Below are 23,515 nucleotides of genomic sequence, written 5' to 3'. Positions count from 1 at the left end.
ACTCAGAGACCTCTTCCGAAGGTCACCAACATCAAAGAACAAAGGTAGATAAATCCACGAAGATACGGAGAAACCAGCACAAAAAGGCTGAAAATTCCAAAAACCAGAACGGCTCTTCTCCTCCAAAGGATCACAACTCCTCGCCAGCAAGGGAACAAAACTGGACGGAGAACGAGTTTGATGAATTGACAGAAGTAGGCTTCAGAAGTTGGGTAATAACAAACTCCTCCAAGCTAAAGGCGCATGTTCTAACCCAATGCAAGGAAGCTAAGAACCTTGAAAAAAAGGTAAAACAAACTGCTAACTAGAATAACCAGATTAGAGAAGAACATAAATGACCTCTTGGAGCTGAAAAACACAGCACGAGAACTTCATGAAGCATACACAAGTATCAATAGCCGAATCGATAAAGCAAAAGAAAGGATATCAGATACTGAAGATCAACTCAATGAAATAAAGTGAGAAGACAAGATCAGAGAAGAAACAGAGAAAAGAAATGAACAAAGCCTCCAAGAAATATGGGACTATGTGAAAAGACCAAATCTATGTTTGATTGGTGTACCTCAAAGTGATGAAGAGAATGGAACCAAGTTGGAAAACACTCTTCAGGATATTATCCAGGAGAACTTCCCCAACCTAGCAAGGCAGGCCAACATTCAAATTCAGGAAATAGAGAGAACACCGCAAAGATACTCCTCGAGAAGAGCAACCCCGACACACATAATCGTCAGATTCACCAAGGTGGAAATAAAGGAAAAAATGTTAAGGGCAGCCAGAGGGAAAGGTCAGGTTACCCACAGCAGATCCCTCAGCAGAAACCCTAATGGGCAAAATAACCAGCTACCATCATAATGACAGGATCAAACTCACACATGACAATATTAATCTTTAATGTGACTGAGCTAAATGCCCCAATTAAAAGACACAGACTGGCAAATTGGATAAAGAGTCAAGACTCATTGGTGTGCTGTATTCAGGAGACCCATCTCACATGCAAAGACACACATAGGCTCAAAATAAAGGGATGGAGGAAGATCTACAAAGCAAATGGAAAGCAAAAAAAAGGAGGGGTTGCAATCCTAGTCTCTGATAAAACAGACTTTAAACCAACAAAGATCAAAAGAGACAAGGGCATTACATAATGGTAAGGGGATCAATGCAACAAGAGCTATCTATTCTAAGTATATATGCACCCAATACAGGAGCACCCCGATTCATAAAGCAAGTTCTTAGAGACCTACAAAGAGACTTAGACTACCACACAATAATAGTGAGAGACTTTAACACCCCACTGTCAATATTAGACAGATCAAAAAGACAGAAAATCAACAAGGATATCCAGGACTTGAACTCAGCTCTGGACCAAGTGGACTTAATAGACATCTACAGAACTCTCCACACCAAATCAACAGAATATACATTATTCTCAGCACCATAACGCACTTATTCTAAAACTGACCACATAATTGGAAGTAAAACACTCCTCAGCAAATGCAAAAGAACAGAAATCATTAATAAACAGTCTGTCGGACCACACTGCAATCAAATTAGACTCAAGATTAAGAAACTCACTCAAAACCTCACAACACATGGAAACTGAACAACCTGCCGCTGAATGACTACTGGGTAGAAAACGAAATAAAAGCAAAAATAAAGTTGTTCTTAGAAACCAATGAGAACAAAGACACAAGGTACCAGAATCTGTGGGACACATTTAAAGCAGTGTGCAGAGGGAAATTTATAGCACTAAATGCCCACAAAAAAAAATAAAAATAAAACAAAACTCAACAAAAACAGGAAAGATCTAAAATCGACAGCCTAACATCACAATTAAAAGAACTAGAGAAGCAAGAGCAAACAAATTCAAAAGCTAGCAGAAGACAAGAAATAACTAAGATCAGAGCAGAACTGAAGGAGATAGAGACATGAAAAGTCCTTCAAAAAAAATCAATGAATCCAGGAACTGGTTTTTTGAAAAGCTCAACAAAATACATAGATCCTTAGCCAGACTAATAAAGAAGAAAAGAGAGAAGAATCAGATAGACACAATAGAAAATGATAAAGGGGACTTCACCACCGATCCCACAGAAATACAAACTACCATCAGAGAATACTAGAAACACATCTACGCAAATAAACTAGAAAATCTAGAAGAAATGGATAAACTCCTGGACACATACACCTGCCCAACACTAAACCAGGAAGAATTTGAATCCCTGAATACAGCAATAAGAAGTTCTGAAACTGAGGCAGTAGTTAATAGCCTACCAACCAAAAAAAGTCCCAGACTAGACAGAATGACAGCCAAATTCTACCAGAGGTACAAAGAGAAGCTGGTACCATTCCTTCTAAAACTATTCCAAACAACAGAAAAAGAGGGAATCCTTCCTAATTCATTTTACGAGGCCAACATCATCCTGATACCAAAACCTGGCAGAGACACAACAAAAAAAGAAAATTTCAGGCCAGTATCCCTGATGAACATCGATGCAAAAATCCTCAATAAAATACCAGCAAAGCAAATCCAGCAGCACATCAAATAGCTTATCCACCATGATCAAGTCAGCTTCATCCCTGGGATGCAAGGCTGGTTCAAGATACACAAGTCAATAAAAGTAATCCATCACATAAACAGAACCAATGAAAAAACAACAAGATTATCTCAAAAGATGCAGAAAAGACCTTTGATAAAATTCAACAGCCCTTTGTGCTAAAAAAAACTCTCAATAAACTAGGCATTGATGGAACATATCTCAAAATAATAAGAGCTATTCATGACAACCCACAACCAGTATCATACTGTATGGGCAAAAACTGGAAGAATTCCCTTTGAAAACCAGCACAAGACAAGGATGCCCTCTCTCACCACTCCTATTCAACACAGTATTGGAAGTTTTAGCCACGGCAATCAGGCAAGAGAAAGAAAGAAAGGATATTCAATTAGGAAAAGAGGAGGCTGGGTGCGGTGGCTCACGCCTGTAATCCCAGCACTTTGGGAGGCCAAGGCGGACGGATCACGAGGTCAGGGGACCTAGACCATCCTGGCTAAGACAGTGAAACCCCGTCTCTACTAAAAATACAAAAAATTAGCTGGGCTTGGTGGCAAGCACCTGTAGTCCCAGCTACTAGGGAGGCTGAGGCAGGAGAATGGCGTGAACTCGGGAGGAGGAGCTTACAGTGAGCCGAGATCGTGCCACTGCACTCCAGCCTGGGTGACAGAGTGAGACTCCGTCTCAAAAAAAAAAAAAAAAAAAAAAAAAAGAGGAAGTCAAATTGTCTGTGTTTACAGATGACATGATTGTATATTTAGAAAACCCCATCATCTCAACCAAAAATCTCCTTAAGCTGATAAGCAACTTCAGCAAAGTCTCAGGATACAAAATCAATGTGCAAAAATCACAAGCATCCCTATACACCAATAACAGACACAGAAAGACAAATCATGAGTGAACTCCCATTCACAATTGCTACAAAAAGGATACAATACCTAGGAATCCAACTTACAAGGGATTTGAAGGTTCTCTTCAAGGAGAACTACAAATCACTGCTCAAGAAAATAAGAGAGGACACAAACAAATGAAAAAACATTCCATGCTCATGGATAGGAAGAATCAATATCGTGAAAATGGCTATACTGTCCAAAGTAATTTATAGATTCAATGCTATCCCCATCAAGCTACCATTGACTTTCCTCACAGCATTGGAAAAAAACTACTTTAAATTTCACATGGAACCAAAAGGAGCCCACATAGCCAAGACAATCCTAAGCAAAAGAACAAAGCTGGAGGCATCATGCTACCTGACTTCAAACTACACTACGAGGCTACAGTAACCAAAACAGTGTAGTACTGGTACCATACAGACATATAGACCAACGGAACATAACAGAGGCCTCAGAAATAACACCACACATCTACAACCATCTGACCTTTGACAAACCTGACAAAAACAAGAAATGGGGAAGGGATTCCCTATTTAATAAATGGTGCTGGGAAAACTAGCTAGCCCTATGTGGAAAAGTGAAAATGGATCCCTTCCTTACACCTTATACAAAAATTAAGTCAAGATAGATTAAAGACTTAAAAATCATAAAAACCCTAAAAGAAAACCTATGCAATACCATTCAGGTCATAGGCATGGGCAAAGACTTCATGACTAAAACACCAAAAGCAATGGTAACAAAAGCGAAAATGGACAAATGGGATCTAATTAAACTGAAGGGCTTCTGCCAAGCAAAAGAAACTACCATCAGAGTGAACAGGCAACCTACAGAATGGGAGAAAATTTTTGCAATCTATCCATCTGACAAAGGGCTAATATCCAGAATCTACAAGGAACTTAAACAAATTTACAAGAAAAAACCCCATCAAATAAGTGGGCAAAGGATATGAACAGACACTTCTCAAAAGAAGACATTTATGCAGCCAAAAACACATGAAAAAAAGCTCATCATCACTGGTCATTAGAGAAATGCAAATCAAATCCACAATGAGATACCATCTCATGCCAGTTAGAATGTGATCATTAAAAAGTCAGGAAACAACAGATGCTGAAGAGGATGTGGAGAAATAGCAATGCTTTTATACTGTTGGTGGGAGTGTAAATTAGTTCAACCATTGTGGAAGACAGTGTGGCAATTCCTCAAGGATCTAGAACTATAAATACCATTTGACCCAGCCATCCCATTACTGGGTATATACCCAAAGGATTATAAATCATTCTACTATAAAGACGCATGCAGACGTGTGTTTATTGTGGCACTGTTCACAACAGCAAAGACTTGGAACCAACCCAAATGCCCATCAATGAAAGACTGGATTAAAAAAAAATGTGGCACATATACACCATGGAATACTATGCAGGCATAAAAAAGGATGAGTTCATGTCCTTTGCAGGGACATGGATGAAGCTGGAAACCATCATTCTCAGCAAACTAACACAAGAACAGAAAACCAAACACCGCATGTTCTCACTAATAAGGGGGTGCTGAACAATGAGAACACATGGACATAAGGGGTGGGGGAATCACACACTGGGGCCTGTCAGGGTGTGGGGGGCTGGTGGAGGGATAGCATTAGGAGAAATACCTAATGTAGATGACGGGTTGATGGGTGCAGCAAACCACTATGGCACGTGTATACCTATGTAACAAACCTGCACATTCTGCACATGTACCCCAGAACTTAAAATATAATAATAAAAAGAATTATTATTAAAATGACTATACTGCCCAAAGCAATCTACAGATTCAATGCAATCCTTATCAAAATACCATTGTCATTTTTCACTAAATTAGGAAAAACAATCCTAAAATTCATATGGAAGCAATGAAGAACCTGAATGGCCAAAGCAGTCCTAAGCAAAAAGAACAAACCTGGAGGCCTTACACTCTCTGACTTCAAATTAAACTCCAAGGCTATAATAACCAAAACAGCATGGTACTAGTATAAAGATAGACACATAGATCAAGAGAACAGACTAGAAAACCCAGAAATAAAGCTACATATTTACATTTAAGTGTTCTTTGACAAAGTCAACAAGAACATAAATTGAGGAAAAGACAACCTTTTCAATAAATGGTGCTGAGAAAACTGCATTGCCATAAGCAGAAGAATGAGACTAGACCCCTGTCTCTGATTATATAAAAAAAAATCTCAAGATGAATTAAGAGACTTCAATGGAATACTTGAAATTTAAAATACTAGAAGAAACCTAGCGAAAACTCTTTTGGACCTTGTTCTAAGCAAAGAATTCATGACTAAGATCTTAAAAGGACAGAAAACAAAAATAAAAATAGACAAATGGAACTTAGTTAAACTAAGAAGATTTGCCCAGGAAAAGAAATAATCAACATAGTACATAGAAAACCTGCAAAATGGGAGAAAATATTTGCAAACTATGCACCTGACAGAGGACCAATATCCAGAATGTACAAAAAACCCAAACAACTAAACAACAACAACAAAAATAATCCCATTAAAAAGTGGGCACAGGGCAAAGGACATGAATAGACATTTTTCAAAAGAAGACATAAAAATGGCCAACAGATACATTTAAAAATGCTCAACATCACTGATCAGAGAAATGCAAATCAAAGCCACAATGAGCTATCATCTTACCCTAGTCAGAATGGCTATTAAAAAGTGAAAAAAGTCCGGGCGCCGTGGCTCACGCCTGTAAGCCCACACTTTGGGAGGCTGAGGCAAGCGGATCACAAGGTCAGGAGTTCGAGACCAGCCTGACCAACATGGTGAAACCCCATCTCTACTAAAAATACAAAAATTAGCCGGGCGTGGTGGTGTGTGCCTGTAATCCCAGCTACTCAGGAGGCTGAGGTGGGAGAAACTCTTGAACCTGGGAGGCGGAGGTTGCAGTGAGCCGAGGTCACACCATTGCAATCCAGCCTGGGTGACAGAGCAAGACTCCGTCTCAAAATAATAAATAAATAAATAAATAAAAAATAAAAAAGTTAAAAAATAATAGATGTTAACAAGGATGTGGAGAAAAGAGAACTCTTATGGAAAATAGTATAGAAAAGGAACTCTATGGAAAACAGTATAGAGATTGCTCAAGTAACTAAAACTAGAACTAACATTCAATCTAGCAATCCCTCAATGGGGCATCTACCCAGAGGAAAAGAAATCAGTGTATTAAAAAGGTACTTGCACTCCTGTTTATCACAGTATTCATAATAACAACAATATGGGATCAACCTAAGTGTCCATCATTGGATGACTGGATAAAGAAAATATGGTGTGTATATATAAACAATGGAACACTATTCAGCCATAAAAAAGAACAGAATCATATCTTTTGCAGCAACTTGGATGAAACTGGAGGCCATTATCTTAAGTGAAACAAGTCAGACACAGAAAGACAAATACTGCATATTCTTACTCATAAGTGGGAGCTAAATAATGTGTACACATGGATGTAAAAAGTGGAATGACAGACAATGGAGACTCAGAAGGGAGAGGAGGTGCTGCGAGGGTGGATAATGAGAAATTACCTAAAAGTCCTGAATTCACCATTATGAAATCTATGCATGTAACAAAATTTCAGTTGTACATCATGAATTTATACAAAGAAAAATAAATAAATGGCAAAAAACAGACGTATTAAAGTGAGATGAGATGAAATTTTAAAATCCCTTCAATCATATTCTGCAAAAAGCTATTAATGTCAAGTTTTTTTTTCAATTGGCCCTCTCATTTATTAGATCTAAACAATAAGAGATAAAAAGAAGTGTCTTTCAACCAGTCTTTGACAAGGGCACCAAGGATACACCATGGGAAAAAGCCTTTTCAACTAATGGTACTGAGAAAACTGAAAATCTACATGCAAAAAAAAAAAAAGAAAAAAAAAAAGGAACTGGACCTTTATCTTATACCATGCACAAAAATTAACTAAAAATGAATTAAAGACTTAAATGAAAGATCTGAGACTATAAAATTTCTAGAAAAAAATACAGGAAAAATAGCTCCTTAACACTGGCCTTGGCAATGATTTTTTGGATAGAACACCAAAAGCGTATCACTTTTTGGATATGAAATACGTAACAAAAGCAAAAACAAACAAGTGTGATTACATCAAACTAAAAAGCTTCTACACAACAAAGGAAACTTAACAAAATGAAAAGGCAACCTATAGAATGTGAGAAAACAGAGGTTCGGCATCCCTAATCCAAAAATCCAAAATCTAAAATACTCCAAAATCTGAAACTCTTTGAACTCCAACATGACACCATAAACAGAAAATTTCCCACCTGATCTCATATGACAGGTCACAGTCAAAACTTTGTTTCATACACAAAATTATTTAAAATATTGTGTAAGATTACCTTCAGGCTATGTATATAAGGTGTATTTGAAACATAAATGAATTCAGTGTTTAGACTTGCTTACCATCCCCAAGACATCTCATTATGTATATGCAAATATTCCAAAATTCAAAAAATCCAAAATCCAAAACACTTCTGGTCCCAAGCATTTCAGATACGTGATACCCAACCTGTATTTGTAAACCACGTATAAGAGGTTAACATACAAAATACATAAGGAACTCACAAACTCAATAGCAGGAAAACTAATAACCCATTTAAAAACTGGGCAAAGGCACTGAATAGACATTCTCCCCACCAAGAAAAGGCATAAAAATGATCAACAGGTATATAAAAGAGTGGTCAATATCATTAATCATCAAAGAAATGCAAATCAAAAGCATAATACAACATGACGTTACATCGTTAAAATACCTATTATCAAAAAGACAAGAGACAGCAAGTGTTAGGAAGACAGCAGAGAAAAAGAAACCATTGTACAGTGTTGGTGGGAATGTAAATTGGTACAGCCTTTATGAAAAACAGTATGGAGGTTCCTTAAAACATTAAAAATAAAACTATCATACAATCCAACAATCCCACTCCTGGTATATATGCAAAGGAAATGAAATCAGTATCTTGAAGAGATATCTGCACCCTCATGTTCACTGCAGTATTATTCACAATGGCCAAGATAAGGAAACAACCTAAGTGTCTGTCAACAAATGAATAGATAATGAATGGAATATTATTCAACCTTTAAAAAGAAAACACTGCCATTTGTGACAAAATGGATGAACCTGGAGGGCGTTATGCTAAGTGAAATAAGCCAGGCACAGAAAGACAAAACACTGTATGAGCTAATTTATACGCATACTCTAAAAGTTTAACTCATTGAAGCAGAGAGTAGAATGGTAGTTGCCAGGGGATGGGGTATGAGGGAAATGAGGAGATGCTGGTCAGAGGGTACAACTTTTAGCTATAAAACAAATTAAGTTCTGGGAATCTAATGTATGGCATGGTGACTATAGTTAATAATACCATGTTGTTTACTTTAAGTTTTCAAAGATAGTAGATCTTAAATGTCCTCACGCACACACTCACCCACACATAAAAGGTGGTAACTGTGTGGTGATAGATATGCTGATTAATTTGATTATGGTAATCATTACACAATGTATACAGCTATCAAATCATCACATTGCACACCCTGAATACGCACAATTTTTGTTTATCAATTATACCTCGATAAAGCTTAAAAAAGAAGTTTTTAAAATGGAATAAAAATAAACACCTTTTGATTTTTTAACATTATTTCATTGATCTTACCCTCTTTGAATTCAGAATCACAGTCTTTCCTCAGTATCTAGCGAGGGCTGGTTCCAGGACCCCCTACAGACACCCAAAACTGCAGATACTCAAGTCCCTCATATAAAATGATGCAGTATTTAAATATAACCTACACATATCCTCCTTTATACTTTAAATCATCTCTAGATTATTTATAATAACTAATACAATGACAACACATCATTTCTGTGGATTTAACATAGTACTCAGCACATGGCAAATTCAAGTTTCACTTTTTGGAATTTTTTGTTTCCCAAATATTCTTGATCTGCTGCGAGTTTAATCCATGAATATGAAATCCAGGGATACAGAGGGCTGACTGTACTACCAACATGTGTTCTGCTGCAAGCACCCCACAGTTTATGTGGGTAAGACCCTAAGTTACCATAAAACAGTTAAAGTCATTGCATGTACACCTTTTTTCATCATATAAGTCAGTGTAATATATTTTTGTTACAATTTAAATGGCATGATCTGTTTTCACATCTGGCTATTTTGGCCACAGTATCCTAAACAGTTCTCAGAATGAAAAAGAAAGATAGCATTACAGCTGCCAGAGGTAGCATGATATAAAAGGAATAAGACCTAGAGACAGACAGATCCAATCCTCATTTCAGTTTCATCATGGACCACTTGGGATAATATGATAAAGTGACTAATATTTTCTAAAGTTTTATTTCCTCACTTTTAAAAGGTATGTGACATGGTTTGGATCTCTGACCACAACAAATCTCATGTGCAATTGTAATCTCCAGTGTTGGAGGTGGGGCCTGGTGGGAGGTGACTGGATCATGGGGGCAGGCTTCTCATCAATGGTTTAGCACCATCCCTTTAGTGCTATTCTTGTGATAGTTGAGTTCTCGCAAGACCTGCTTGTTCAAAAGTATGTAGCACCTCCCTCCTCCCTCTCTCTCTTGTTTCTGCTCCTGCCATGAAAGACACCTGCTCCCCATTCACCTTCCACCATGACTGTAAGTTTCCTGAGGCCTCCCCAGAAGCCAAGCAGATGCCAGCACATCATGCTTCCTGTACAGCCTGCAGAACCGTGGGCAAATTACACCTCTTTTCTTTATATAATTACCCTATTTCAGGTTATTTATAGCAATGTGAGAATGGACTAATATGAAGTACATACAAACAACTATATAAATCACCCTGCATAATGCCTGACACAGAAAAATTCCGCAGCTAACATCTATGTGTTAGGATAGCATAATAGCTTAGGAATGTGACTATTCTTGTCAAATCCCAACTCAGCCACTTACTTAGCTGTACGATCATGGGCAACTTTTTAAACCTCTCTAAGCCTCAATTTTATAAGTACATGTATAAACTAGAACTATTAATGGGTTTTGTAAGATACGAAGAACTCATTATAACATTTGACCCACAATAAGCACAATAAATGCTTGTTATCATTATATTATTTAAGCATTTCAGACTTTAAAATAGTATATTAGCAATCCTATGATATACCCAGAATTACCAAAAGATAATTTCCAGCATTCTCAATGGGACAATGTACAATTAATCAGATCATTCCAACTTCTTTATTTGCATATTTTATATGACAAATGATTAATTTCTTAAACAGAAGCTTCTGTAATCCAACTATGGGAAAAATATTACTTTTAAAAAAACAAACTTTCATCATGAAGACACTAAAAAGTAACTTACTATTAGAAGCAGAAAACAAAAATATTTTTAATTGTTATGACTACTAATATGCAAGGAAAAAAACGAACGGTATAAAATATAGGAAAAATATAAACAGAAAACAGGCTACTATTAAAAAGCCAAGAATTTTTTTTAAAAATGAAAATGGCTTAAAAAAAGAATTGCAGGGAAACAAATGGAAAGTTTAAAATCTATAGAGGATATAGGAAAAAGTAGACTTTAAAATGATAAAAAATGAAGCAATGACACAGAAGACACTTGAGAGTAGTAAGAATACAGAATTTTTAAAAAGGGAAGTAGAGAAGTGAAAACAATAAAGGGGCATTTTCTAACATCCTACTTAATGATAAGAGCCTGAATGCTTTCACCCTAAAATTGGGAACAAGGCAAGGATATTCAGACTTGCCACTCCTATTCAGCATCATGTTGGAAGTCCTTGTCAGTAAAATAAAGCAAGAAAAATAAAAGCTCTACAGATTGAAAAGGAAGAAATAAAACTGTCTTTATTCACAGACAACGTGACTGCCTTCAAAGGAAATCACAAAAAACCTATAAGAAAGCTGCTAAAACTAATTAGTGAATTTACCAAGTTACAGGATAGAGATCAGTATAGAAAAGTCTATTGTATTTCCATATACTATCAATAAGCCATTGGAAAACAAAATTTGAAAAATACTACCAATAGTTCAACAACAAAAAAAAAAAAAGAAAGAAAAAGTACTTAAGGTACAAACCTAACAAAGTAAGTGCAGGATTGATATGCTGAAAACAAAAGACACTGATAAAAGAAATCAAAGAAGACCTAAATAAATAGATATACTCAATACTTGTTAAGAAGTCATTTCTCAATAAAGTTATTTATAAATTAAACACAACCCCAATCAATACCCCAAGCAGGATTTTTTACAGAAATACAAAAGCTGATTTTCAAATGTATATGAAAAGGCAAAGAAACTAGGATTGCCAGAACAATTACAAAAAAGAAGAAAAAAGTCAGTGGGTTCACAATACCTGATTTTAACACTTACTATTAAGCTATAATAATTAAGGCAGTGTGATATTGGCATAAACAAATAGGTCAATGAAATCAAAGAGAGATTCCAGAAAAAGACTCACACAAAAATATCAAATGATTTTAGACAAACACATGGTAATTCAATGACAAAATGATAATTTTAACAACAAATCACATTGGAGCAAATGAACATCCATACATAGAAAAAAATGAACTTTGACCTGCACTTTATGTGTCATACAAAATTAACGGTAAATGGATTTTAGATCTAAACATAAAATATAAATACGTAAAACATTTAGAAGAAAACAGAAAATATTTGTGTCATGATTAGGCTGCAAATTCCTAGAAAACCAAAGGTAGGATCATGAAAAGAGAAAAAAAAATACAACAGATTTCATCAAAGTTAATGGTTCTGTTCTGGGAAAGATACTGTTAAGAGAATGAAAAGGAAAGCTACAGATTAGGAGAAAATACGTGCAAATCATATATCTCACAGAGGACTTCTAGAGAATATACAGATGCTCCTTGACTTACAATGGGCTTATGCCTCAATCTATCGTTAAGTTAAAATACAATAATTCACAAATGTATTTAATACACTTAATCTACCAAACATCACAGCTTAGTTTAGCTAACCTTAGACATGTTCAGTATACTCACATTAGCCTGTGGTTGAGCAAAATCATCTAACACAAAGCCTATTTGTTAATCAATACATAATATTTTTGCATATTTATGAGATATGTGTTATATTTTCTTATATGCATAGACTGTGTAATGATCATGTCAGGGTATTTTAGATATTCACCACCATGAGCATTTATCATTTGTGTATGTTCAGAACAGTTCACTTCCTTAATTCTAGCTATTTTGAAATGACCAATATATTGATGTCAACTATAAGCACCATACTAAACTATCAAACATTAAACTTATTACTTCTGATTATATGTTTGTACCCATTAACCAACTTCTACTCATTCACCCTCCGACCCCACATCCCATGCATTCTTCTCGGCCTCTGGTGACTACCATTCTACTCTCTACCTCCACGACATCAACTTGTTTAGCTCCCACATAGGAGTGAGTGCCTGTTATATTTGTCTGTGTCTAGCTTATTTCACGTAACATAAAGACCTCTAGTTCTATCCATGTTGCTGCAAACGACATTTCACTCTCTTTTATGGTTGAATATTATTCCAGTGTGTAATTATACCAAATTCCCTTTATTCATCCATCCACTAATGGACACTTAGGTTGATTTCTTATCTTTGCTATTGTGAACAGTGTTGCCACAAACACAGGGGTACAAATATTTCTTTAATTTACCGATTTCCTTTCCTTTGAATATATACCAAGTAGTGGAATTACTGGACTGCGTGGTAGTTCTAATTTCAGTTTTTTGAGAAATCTCCATACTGCTTTTCCCTAATGGCTGTACTAATATACATTGCCACCAAAACATATGAGAGTTCCCTTTTCTCCACATCCTCACCTGCATCCATTATTTTTTTCTCTTTTTAATAATAGCCATTCTAACTGGGGTAAGATGATATGGCATGTTTGGTTTTGACTTGCATTTCTCTGATAATTAGTGATTTTAAGCATTTTTTCATATACCTGTTAGCCATTTATATATCGTCTTTCAAGAAGCATTTGTTTAGATCCTTTGTCCACATTAAATGGGATTAGTTACTTTGCAGTTGAGATGTTTGAGTTCCTTGTATATTCTGGATATTAATCATTTGCTAAGTCAATAGTTTGTAAATATTTTATCCCATTTGTCAGATTGTGTCTTCATTTTGTTATTTCCTCTAATGTACAGAAGATTTTTAGTTTAATATAGTTCCATTTGTCTATTTTGGGTTTTTTTGTACATGTTTTAGGAAGGTCAGCCATAAAATTTTTGCCTAGACAAATGTCCTGGAGTATTTCTCCTGTTTTCTTCTAGTATTTTAACAGTTGTGGGTCTTATGTTTAAGTCTTTAATCAATTTTGAGCTGATTTTTTACATGGTGAGAGAGAAGGGCCATTACATTCTTCTGCATAGTTATCCAGTTTTCCTAGCACCATTTATTAAAGGGGGTGTCCTTTCCCCAGTGTATGCTCTTGCCACCTTTGTAATAAATCAGTTGGCTATAAACACATGGGTTGACTTCTGGGTATTTTATGCTGTTCCATTGGTATATATGTCTGCTTTTCTACCAACACCATGCTGTTTTGATTACTATAGCCTTGTAATACAAGTTGAAATCAGGGAATATGATGCCTCCAGCTTTGTTCTTTTTGCTTAGGATTGCTTTGGCTATTTGGGTTCTCTTTTGGTTTCATACAAATTTTAAGATTATTCTGTTTCTAACAGGGACTAGACTCCTAAAATGGAGCCGTGCTCCAGCTGCCTAAGACTCAGGGGGTGCATGGAACCCAGCAAGAGCACCCTTTCTAGAGCAATACCATTGCATGAACTTCAGGGAGCTCCCTATGCCAGTCTCGGGGCCCATGGGGTTCAAGAACTCTCCCACAGTTAGGATTACAGGAGTCTGCAGCAAGAATGTGGACAGCTAGGGATCTCTCACTTACCCCAACTCCATACTGAGGAGCCTCTCCAGGCTTCTGGTTGATCCTAGCAAGGCTGTCCACCTCTCCACCCTCTCCTCAGGTGTTTCCAGTCACTTCTCTGCTGAACTCTAGCATTCTCTTTTAGATGTTTTATTTACAGTGTGATTACCTACTCACTATTTTGGTTCTTCTTTGTGGAGAAGTGTCCTGTGCCTCTAGTCAGCCATCTTGAAAAGCCTCCAAAATCAGGAATATCTTATGTACCACACATCACTAGCCCAAGAAGAGATCAAAAGTAAAAGTATATCGAAATTGCGATAGTTTTGCACTACTGTAAAATCTAAACTTAAGTCAGGGACCATACCAGACAATTTTTTTTACTTTATAATGGTGTGAAAGCAATATGTATTCAGCAAAAACTATACTTCATATTTTGAATTCTGTATTTTCCTGGGCTAGCAATATGTACGATATTCTCTCGTGATGCTGGGCAATGGCAGCGAGCTATAGTTTCCAGTCAGCCATGTGATCACAAGGGTAAACAACTGATTCTCTAGAGTGTACTCTGTTTTTGACCTACGATATTTTCAATTTGTGACAGGTCTATCAGGATGTAAGGCCATTGTAAGTTGAGGAGCATCTGTGTTTCTTTTGCCTGACTCTACCTCTCAACAAAATATTATCACTTTAAAAACTCTTCAGGTATAATAATTTATGCCATATGTTATTGAAAAACATATTTAAGATAGTATGTTCTATACCTTATAGGGAGCCAGAATTCTCTGCCGGAACTTTTCAACTGTTTCTTGACCCATAGAAGACCACGTATTGACAAATGCTTCAGCTTTGTCTTGTCTAAGATGAATGTTCTCTAATTGCTGCTGCAAAGCTGCTGGCTTCACATTGTGATACACTGCCTATTAAAAAGAAAAAAAAAATTACATATGTCCCTCATCTTCATACTGAAACTTTAAACTACACTAAATACAAAACTATTTTTAAATGACTTAAGTCAAAAGAAAACTTCATAGTCCTATTACTGACATTTTTGGTTATTTTACAAATAATAAAATACACAACCAAGGGCTGGAAGATTCAGGATTAAATGGCCTAAATTATTCAAGATGAATTTTTTTCTCATTCTTACCTATGCTTTAAGTAATCCTAAATCCACTTAAAAACCAAAAAACTTCTTCTTTGCTTTGGCTATGTAAATGGTACCCTAATTAAAATTTCATTTATTTCACTTAATAATTTCAAATAAGTATACAATAGTTTTGTTTCCCAACTAACAAATTTTTTCCCAGAAGCACTTTCTCAAAATTACCTTATCTACCAATTTCCTACATAATATATGATTAAACGTTGTAAAAAATTTTAACACTGATACCTGTTCTGTTTCTTACATTATTCTGGAACACCATGCTATGCTGTCCTACTCAATGATCCTTTTCTTCTACTGAACACCCACCAAAAATTAGAACCACATTTATCTTTGTGATCTATAATGTATGTAAGGCTATAGTAGATAACTGGTAGCTTGTCCTCCTAATATGTTCATTAAAATGCTCATGAAGTTACAAAACTATTTAAACTTTTATTTCACAAGTATTATTTTTAATCAACAGGAATTTATGAGGATCTATTTTAAGCACACCAATGTGGTAGGCTTATATAAGATACACAAAAAATATGATCCTGCTCCCCACAAAATAGAATCTGGTGAAGGAGGTATAACTAACACATATGAACTGCTGAAAGACTAACAATGTGCTCTACTGTGATGAGCCAAGGATTTTTAAAAATCCAAATAAAGGAAGTATAAGGGGTCACAGCTCAAGTAAAGGAGATGAGCCTTGAATAGGAGCTTAAATCAGGAAGTGAATTTAGATGAGAAAAAGGGATGCAGAAGGCAGCTTAGTAGCACATAATATGACAATACTTCTTTTCTAAATGTCTTACTTACCATCCTAGTCAATATATCCCCCAAATCATTTAATATCTTAAGTAAAATATGTCCATTTTTCCATTATACCAAGTACCAATGAATTAAAATCTTGTATAACTGTCTCAAATCAATGAAGTCTCAATTCATATTTAAATACTTTACAATATTCAAATATTTTTACACTGAAATTCTTAACTAAAATATATTCACAGCTTCCATCTTGCATACTTTTTAATTAAAAAAAACAGAATGTCATAGATATCATAACAATACAAATATGTAGTAAACAAATCATGGCTAGAAAATTTGATGCAATAAAAATACCTGTTCTAAAATAAATGATATTGTTTCAAGAATTAGGTGAAGATCTTGTTTCTCTAGAGAAAATGCCGCTTGAAGTTTTTCTTCCTCTTCTTCACTGAAACTGCTCTCAGCCTATAATACAAATAGCAATCTATTATATTAGCACACATTCAGGCATTCAAAATTCATACTTGACAGAAGATTCATTTATTTGTATATGAGATGAGAACTTTAAAGGAAAATACATGGTGAAAAGAAATTGATGTGCATGTAAATTTATAAAAGATATGATGCTAATTTCTAGACCTTTGTAAACAAAATAAATTAGATTAAACAAGTATCTTGTGGTGACGCAGGTCATAATTACAAGCATCAGAGCCCTGTGCTAAAGGGCTCATGTATCCTAAAGAACTGCTGACATACATGGAAAATTTTTAACTAGAACAAACAGAAATCTCAGACTTCTGTCCTTTTATGTTTCTTGGGTCTGATTTTCATAATTCTCGCATTTCATTTCATGATCAGCAGTCATTTCTTGAAGCTGCCTACATGCTCCATGACAGTACCTTCAACCCCAAGTTTGCTATTTTTAGTCTGCCATGGTCAGGAACCCAGAGAGCTGACCTCTCAAAACTAGATATACAGCACTGTTATCTCAACAGGCTTTGTGTGAGGGCCTCAAAGTCTCTCCTATGGAGCCAAGTACATGAGTTTTTTTTTGCATGAGTTGTGACAGTTATTTTTGAAGTGCAAAGGCCACAAATGTTTATTTCTATGTTCCCAGCTATGCAAGTTCACCTGACTTCCATCAGCATTTCCCACTGCAAACCGCTGGCATGCTGGATGAGACAAGTCTTTGTGCAGGACTGCCCTAAACACTGTAAAATATTTTTGAAGTCCCTGGACGTTAAATACCAGAAGCACCCTCCACACATTGTAACAAACAAACAAAATCTCCATGTATTTGTATATGCCAGGATGAGCCAAGAAGATGGCCAAAGAGGACTCCCAGATCCATAATGTGGCATGCCCACATTCTATACCTAAGTTGTCTTAGTTCCCTCATATTGATTCCCACTTGGGATTCCAAGGAACCAGTCTGGACAAATACATATCTTCTGCCCATAAACAGGTCAAACTTAATAAAATAAAAGTACCAGTAGAGGGGCAACAAAATCCCTAAACCTCTTCACCAATCTGCCTGCCTCCGTTTCACTATTCTAAGAATTCTGTCTCAAGGTAAAGGCCAACTCGATGGAGTCGGGATACATAAATGAAAGTAGGCAGATCCTGAAATGCACTGCAAACTTGACTGAAAAGCCCTTATCAAAATAGGAGCCCCTCTAAAAGAAGATCCCCTGAAACTGTACAGGAAAAAAACAATTAGACCTTTCCTGACGTCTTCTTAGCAGGCAAGTATTCACATACATATGTTTCTTTATTTAAAAGTCCCTGGAGATTAAATGCCAGCAAGACCGGTAACTTCACTTTTCAACAAGCACCTCTTTTCCTCTCCACTCCCCTACCTCTGATGGCAAAGCATTCAAGCTCCTCCATGGAATGCTTTAGCCACTCAGTTAACTCTAAGATAGATACTAACTATTCTCAACTCCATACATGACTGAGAGTGTCAAAGACAAACTAAACATCACAATTTTCTGTGCAAGTTCTCGACTCCCTCAGTGTGAAGAACAAAAGATGTGTATAAGAGTTTCTTGTCCCATATTTTTATACATAAGCAAGCACCCACCAGGTGAAGAAATAAAGCAGAACATCTGTATCACCCACATCATTCACTTTTGGGCCAATTTATGAAATGTTCCATACTCTTTCCTGAGGTTTCGTGTAATAAGGGAGAGAGTTACGGAGCCAAGCTGCCCTACTAGCTAGCTGTGTTACCTTGGGAAAGTTACTTAACTGATCTCTATCTCTATCTTGGTTACCTCATAGATAAAATGAAGATGACCAGAGATGACCACAGTACCTATTTTTTCAAGTTGCCGTAAGGATTAGATGAGTTAGTAACACAAAGCCATTAACACCACAACTGTCAAAAACAAACCAATGTAACTTTATGAACAGCAAATACCACAGAATGTTGCCGTAAGGATTAGATGAGTTAGTAACACAAAGCCATTAACACCACAACTGTCAAAAACAAACCAATGTAACTTTATGAACAGCAAATACCACAGAATGTTGCCGCTATCATTGCAGTTTCTCCTTTCTCTCCATCCACCTCACAAATTCCTTAGAAAAAAGGAATATATTATAGAAGACTTAGGTTTGTTTTGTGTTTTCCACAGCAAGGAAAATAATTAACTTCAAGAACATTTACTGAGTGCCAACTATACTAGTGGCAATGTATTAGGAATGGGAAACATAAAGATGAGTAAGACATAATCCTCAAGATATTTAAAACCAGAGGAAGATACATTAATAGGTTTGGGGATTTGGTTGCCTGCTAATCATGAAACAAATACTTATGATGCAGTACTAAAATCAGGTGAGAATGAACTAGGAGCACAGCAGAAAGAACAAACTGCTGAGACTGAGATTGTGAAATCCTTGAAGGACGAACAGGTTACTCAGTAAAGGGGAAGAAGGACATTTATAGGCAAGGGAAAGAGTATATGCATAGACACATTGCTGAAAAAGTTCATGGCAAGTTGTAGTAAATGGGTACCATCCAGTGTAACTGCAGCACTTACAAAATGAGGAGAATGTAGACTGCAGCCATACTACAATGGGACTTGTACACAATGTTAAGGATTTTTAACTTTTCTCCATAGGGGAATGGACAGTCACTGATGGCTTTGAACACTGTAAAAAATATAATACATCTTTGTTTCAGGAAAAAAAATTTAGAAAGTAATTTACATAGTATTATGAAGCAGTAGAAAGCAAGAAGACTATAGGCAGGGAAACCAGCTTGAAGGTTACTATTGTCATCTAAAAAAGAGGTAATAAGGATTTGACCTAGAATTGTGAGAACCTGGATTTGAAAGACACTTCAAAGGGGAAAGGCACAGTTTTGAGGCTGGCTCTTGGCCAAGAAAAACAAGAGGAAAGAGTAAGAGTCTTGGTTCTCAATGGATGGTGATACATGGCACTGCACAGAGCAGTTAGTGGGTGCTCCATAAATATGAGATGGAATCAAATTTTTATAACCTGATAAAGAAATTAACTTGGATTGGGCCAGGTAGAGAATTACAAAGCATCCACATGTCCAAAACAACCATATCCTTAAAATAAAAGTGAAAGAGAAACAAAATTAAGTGAAAGATTAAAAAACAGTTGATAGAAAATACCACAGAATTATTTTTAAGGGGAAAAATAAAACCAAGACATCAGAATTTTTCCCTAAAGTATATTTTTAGAACTTTAGTCCCAAAATATATACCATAATAAAACAGATCCAAGGTCAAACACATTTGGAAAAATGTTACCTGCCATAATCACCCTCAAATACATACCACAAACACTAGCATATAAAATACTCTGAAAAGTTCCATAATTTAAAAAATTTAACTTTATTGAAGACAGAGTTTCTCAAACTTCTGACCACGAAACATTACCAAATCTTCCACAGAACCAGTGTCTCTAAGAACATATTGGAGAACACTATGCTTTGCAAAAAGTTCTCCAAATAATCAGACTTTCAATTAAATCAGAAGGAAGATTACCAGGCATGGAAACACACAAATACAAACCTTCAGGTGAAGTTTTTGAAGAATCCGAGTGAGCAACCGTGGAAATCTTCCTGTATCTATTGCATTTATCAGTGACACTGCTTTCTTCATGCTAAACAAAATTATAAAACAAAGTTTTGAAATGAGTTTCCCAAGTTGAACTGCACTTTCTATAGTTGTCTATAAGTTTTCATTCCAACAACTCTGAATGCTATATGGTAAATCTGAGTGAAATAAAAACAGATGACAGCCAGCAAAAAAGGCAGGGCAACGGGGACATTTCCAAAAAGATGCCCCCAAAGTTACTTCTGCTGAAAATGTCCATTTGGCAAATTTTCTCTTTCTTTTGGGCAAACCAAACTACTAGGGAAAGCTTGTACTGCGCAGGGAAGAGCCTTAATTTAGTAGAGCGTTTATATAAACACTTAACCCAAAAATGGAACTCTGAAAGGGGTGGGAGGAGAGGAATAGCAATTATGGCAATTACACCAAAAACATAAAAGAATACTGCAAGGCAAATAACTTTTCAAATACTATGTACAAAATCATCTGGGATCACTAAGCACACAATTATTTTAAAACCCTGTTTCAACTGTAAAATCAAATTTATTATTACAATAATAATCAATTTTGAGATAGGGTCTTACTCTGTCACCCAGGCTGGAGTGCAGTGGCACGATCTCAGCTCACTACAGCCTCTGCCTCTTGGGTTCTAAGAATCCTCGTGCCTCAGCCTCCCAAGTAGCTAGAACTACATGCGCGGGCCACAACGCTGGCTAATTTTTGTATTTTTTGTAGAGACAGAGTTTTGCCCTGTTGCCCAGGCTGGTCTTGAACTCCTGAGCTCAATCAGTCCTGCAGTGGCTCACCCCTATAATCCCAGCACTTTGCAAGGCCAGGGAGGACAGATCACCCGAAGCCAGGAGTTCCAGACCAGCCTAGCCAACATGGTGAAACTCCATCTTTACTAAAAATACAAAAAATTAGCTGGGCGTGGTGGCGGGTGCCTGTAATCCCAGCTACTCAGGAGGCTCAGGGAGGAGAATCGCTTGAACACAGGAGGCGGAGGCTGCAGTGAGCCGAGATGGCGCCATTGCACTCCAGCCTGCGCAACAAGAGGGAAACGCCCTCTCGGGAAAAAAAAAACAGAGAGAGATTAGCCCGCCTCAGCCTCCCAAAGTGCTGGAATTACAGGCATGAGCCACAGCACCTTTCCTGTAATAATCAACTTTAAATGATGTGATGAGAACAATTCTATACTGCACCATATTGGATACAGTTTACTGATGTAGCGGTGTTCCCCAAGACACTGGTATGAGGAAAGAAACTGGCGATCAGAACCAAAGTGAGGCAGGAAAATAGGGTCAGGAGGCTGGGAACATAAGGCTGATTCCCACTTCAGCTATGACAAGAAATGTCCTCTCCATATGGCACAGGCGGAGAAAATGACTTTGTAACTTTACTTCATCCTCTTCATTTACATAGGGAGTACACCAAGTAACCAATGGAATCCTCTAGAGGGTATTTAAATTCCCAAAAATTATGTAGGGGCCCTTCAGCCCCTATGCTCAAGCAGCTCCCACACTGTGGAGGGTAGTTTCATTTTCAATAAATTTCTTCATTCTTTCCTCGCTTTCTTTGTGCGTCTTCTCCAATTCTTTGTTCAAGACGCCAAGAACCTGGACACCCTCCACTGGTAACAAAAGGAATCCAGGAAGAAGGAAAAACTTTAAAATAACTCTTTTCTTCGGAAAGATTTCTGCCCAATCCAAGCACAAAGAAATTACTTCCGAACACTATTTTGCCTATATACTTCAGTACTTTTTCTGTATCCACACGCTACCTGCACTATTGCTTATTTTTTCACAAATTGAGTCTTTTTTTACTTAAATAATGTTAAAGGGGAGCTTTATATCACTACCATGGACAACCAACTTTATCTACCATAAGTAGAAATTAACTAAAAATTTGTTTAAAATGCAAATAAAAGCAAATGCTACCAAAGCCAGGCTAGATTCTGCTACCAACCAAAAATTCGGTCCCCTATTCGATCCTGATTTAAAAGGGGTATTAACACATGTTGGCTATTAAAGACCCTCCAGCAGCAGCGTGAGCCTTTCCCACCAGAGGGTCTGAACCGGAACTGAAATCGGAAACGGAATACCGTTCCACGTGATTCGGCAGCACTGAAGGCAGCACCCGGGAACTTCTGATACCAAACTCCGCGAACAGTGACGCAGACCCCACGCTTGCAGACCACACGCTTCCGTAGAGAACTCAGCTGCCAGGCGCACTGTGAGCCCCACAGGTGGACCACCGTGATTGTAGAGGCGCTACACTGCCCCACGCACTCCGCAGACGCAGCGTCGCGACCTCGGCAGCCCACCCCACCCAACCGGGCCCGCCGCGGCGCCCAGGCGGCAGGCAGCAAGGACAGCCTTGTGCGAGCCCGATCTGCGCCTTCCTGGGCGCGGCTACCGCAAGAGCTCAATGGATCAGCTACCTGGGGCTCTCCCGTAGGATCAGCGCCGCCGGGACCGCCATCTTCGGCTTTCTCGCACTGCCGCCGTCTGTTAGCTGCGCCGAACCCAGCCAATGGCGGCCGCGGCGGACGGAAAGCCGGAAGGCCCAAGCCGCGCAGGGGCCGTTTTAGGGCTCCGGGGCTCCTGCGACCCGGGCGCCGGGAGACTTGTCCCGCAGTCCTGGAGGGCGGAGAGGGCAGCCCAGTTGCCCTCCCGACACTCCAATCGTGTTGGAGTTAAGTCTGTGCATATATATGTCTTTATATTTATATATTATATATGTATGTACATACCTGGATAGGGGTGTGTGTGTGTGTGTATTTAATAGGGCAGGTTTAAGCAAGTCTATGTACAGACCTGGATAGATATATGTGTGTATGTGTGTGCATAAATATATATATTATTATTTTTAATAGGGCAGGTTTAAGCAAGCCCGTGTGTACATACTTGGATAAATGGTGTGTGCGTGTGTATATTTTTTTAATAGGGCGGGTTTAAGTGAGCCTGTGTGTACATACTTGGATAGGTGATTTGTGAGTATTTTTTTTTCCAGCGTTTGGGCTACAGAGAGGCAGGCAGTTGAGCGAGCTCCCCCGAGCCTGCCCAGGAAGCGGCGCATCACCCCTC

At 37.4% G+C, this 23,515-nt stretch overlaps 1 protein-coding gene across 3 annotated transcripts in view; it reads right to left on the bottom strand.

Annotated features, from left to right (window-relative positions):
* Positions 1 to 23,057, bottom strand: part of COMMD10 (COMM domain containing 10) — a 206,167-nt gene extending 183,110 nt beyond the window's left edge. Inside the window, exons 1-4 of one of the 3 annotated variants that reach the window (XM_517888.9) lie at positions 22,870 to 23,057; positions 20,388 to 20,478; positions 16,696 to 16,806; positions 15,185 to 15,340 (exon numbers count right to left, since the gene is read on the bottom strand). In XM_517888.9, the coding sequence (XP_517888.2) occupies positions 15,185 to 15,340; positions 16,696 to 16,806; positions 20,388 to 20,478; positions 22,870 to 22,910 (399 nt within the window). In that variant the 5' untranslated portion in view covers positions 22,911 to 23,057. Of the gene's footprint in view, positions 1 to 15,184; positions 15,341 to 16,695; positions 16,807 to 20,387; positions 20,479 to 22,530 lie in introns of all 3 variants that reach the window. The other 2 variants (XM_009449528.5, XM_009449527.5) reach the window with 2 other exon arrangements.
* Positions 23,058 to 23,515: the final 458 nt, after the last annotated feature.

Source organism: Pan troglodytes, chromosome 4 (genome assembly GCF_028858775.2).
Source record: "Pan troglodytes isolate AG18354 chromosome 4, NHGRI_mPanTro3-v2.0_pri, whole genome shotgun sequence".
Classification (NCBI taxonomy): Eukaryota; Metazoa; Chordata; class Mammalia; order Primates; family Hominidae; genus Pan; species Pan troglodytes.
Note: the sequence above shows the minus strand (reverse complement) of the source record. Positions and strands in the feature narration are given on the sequence as shown.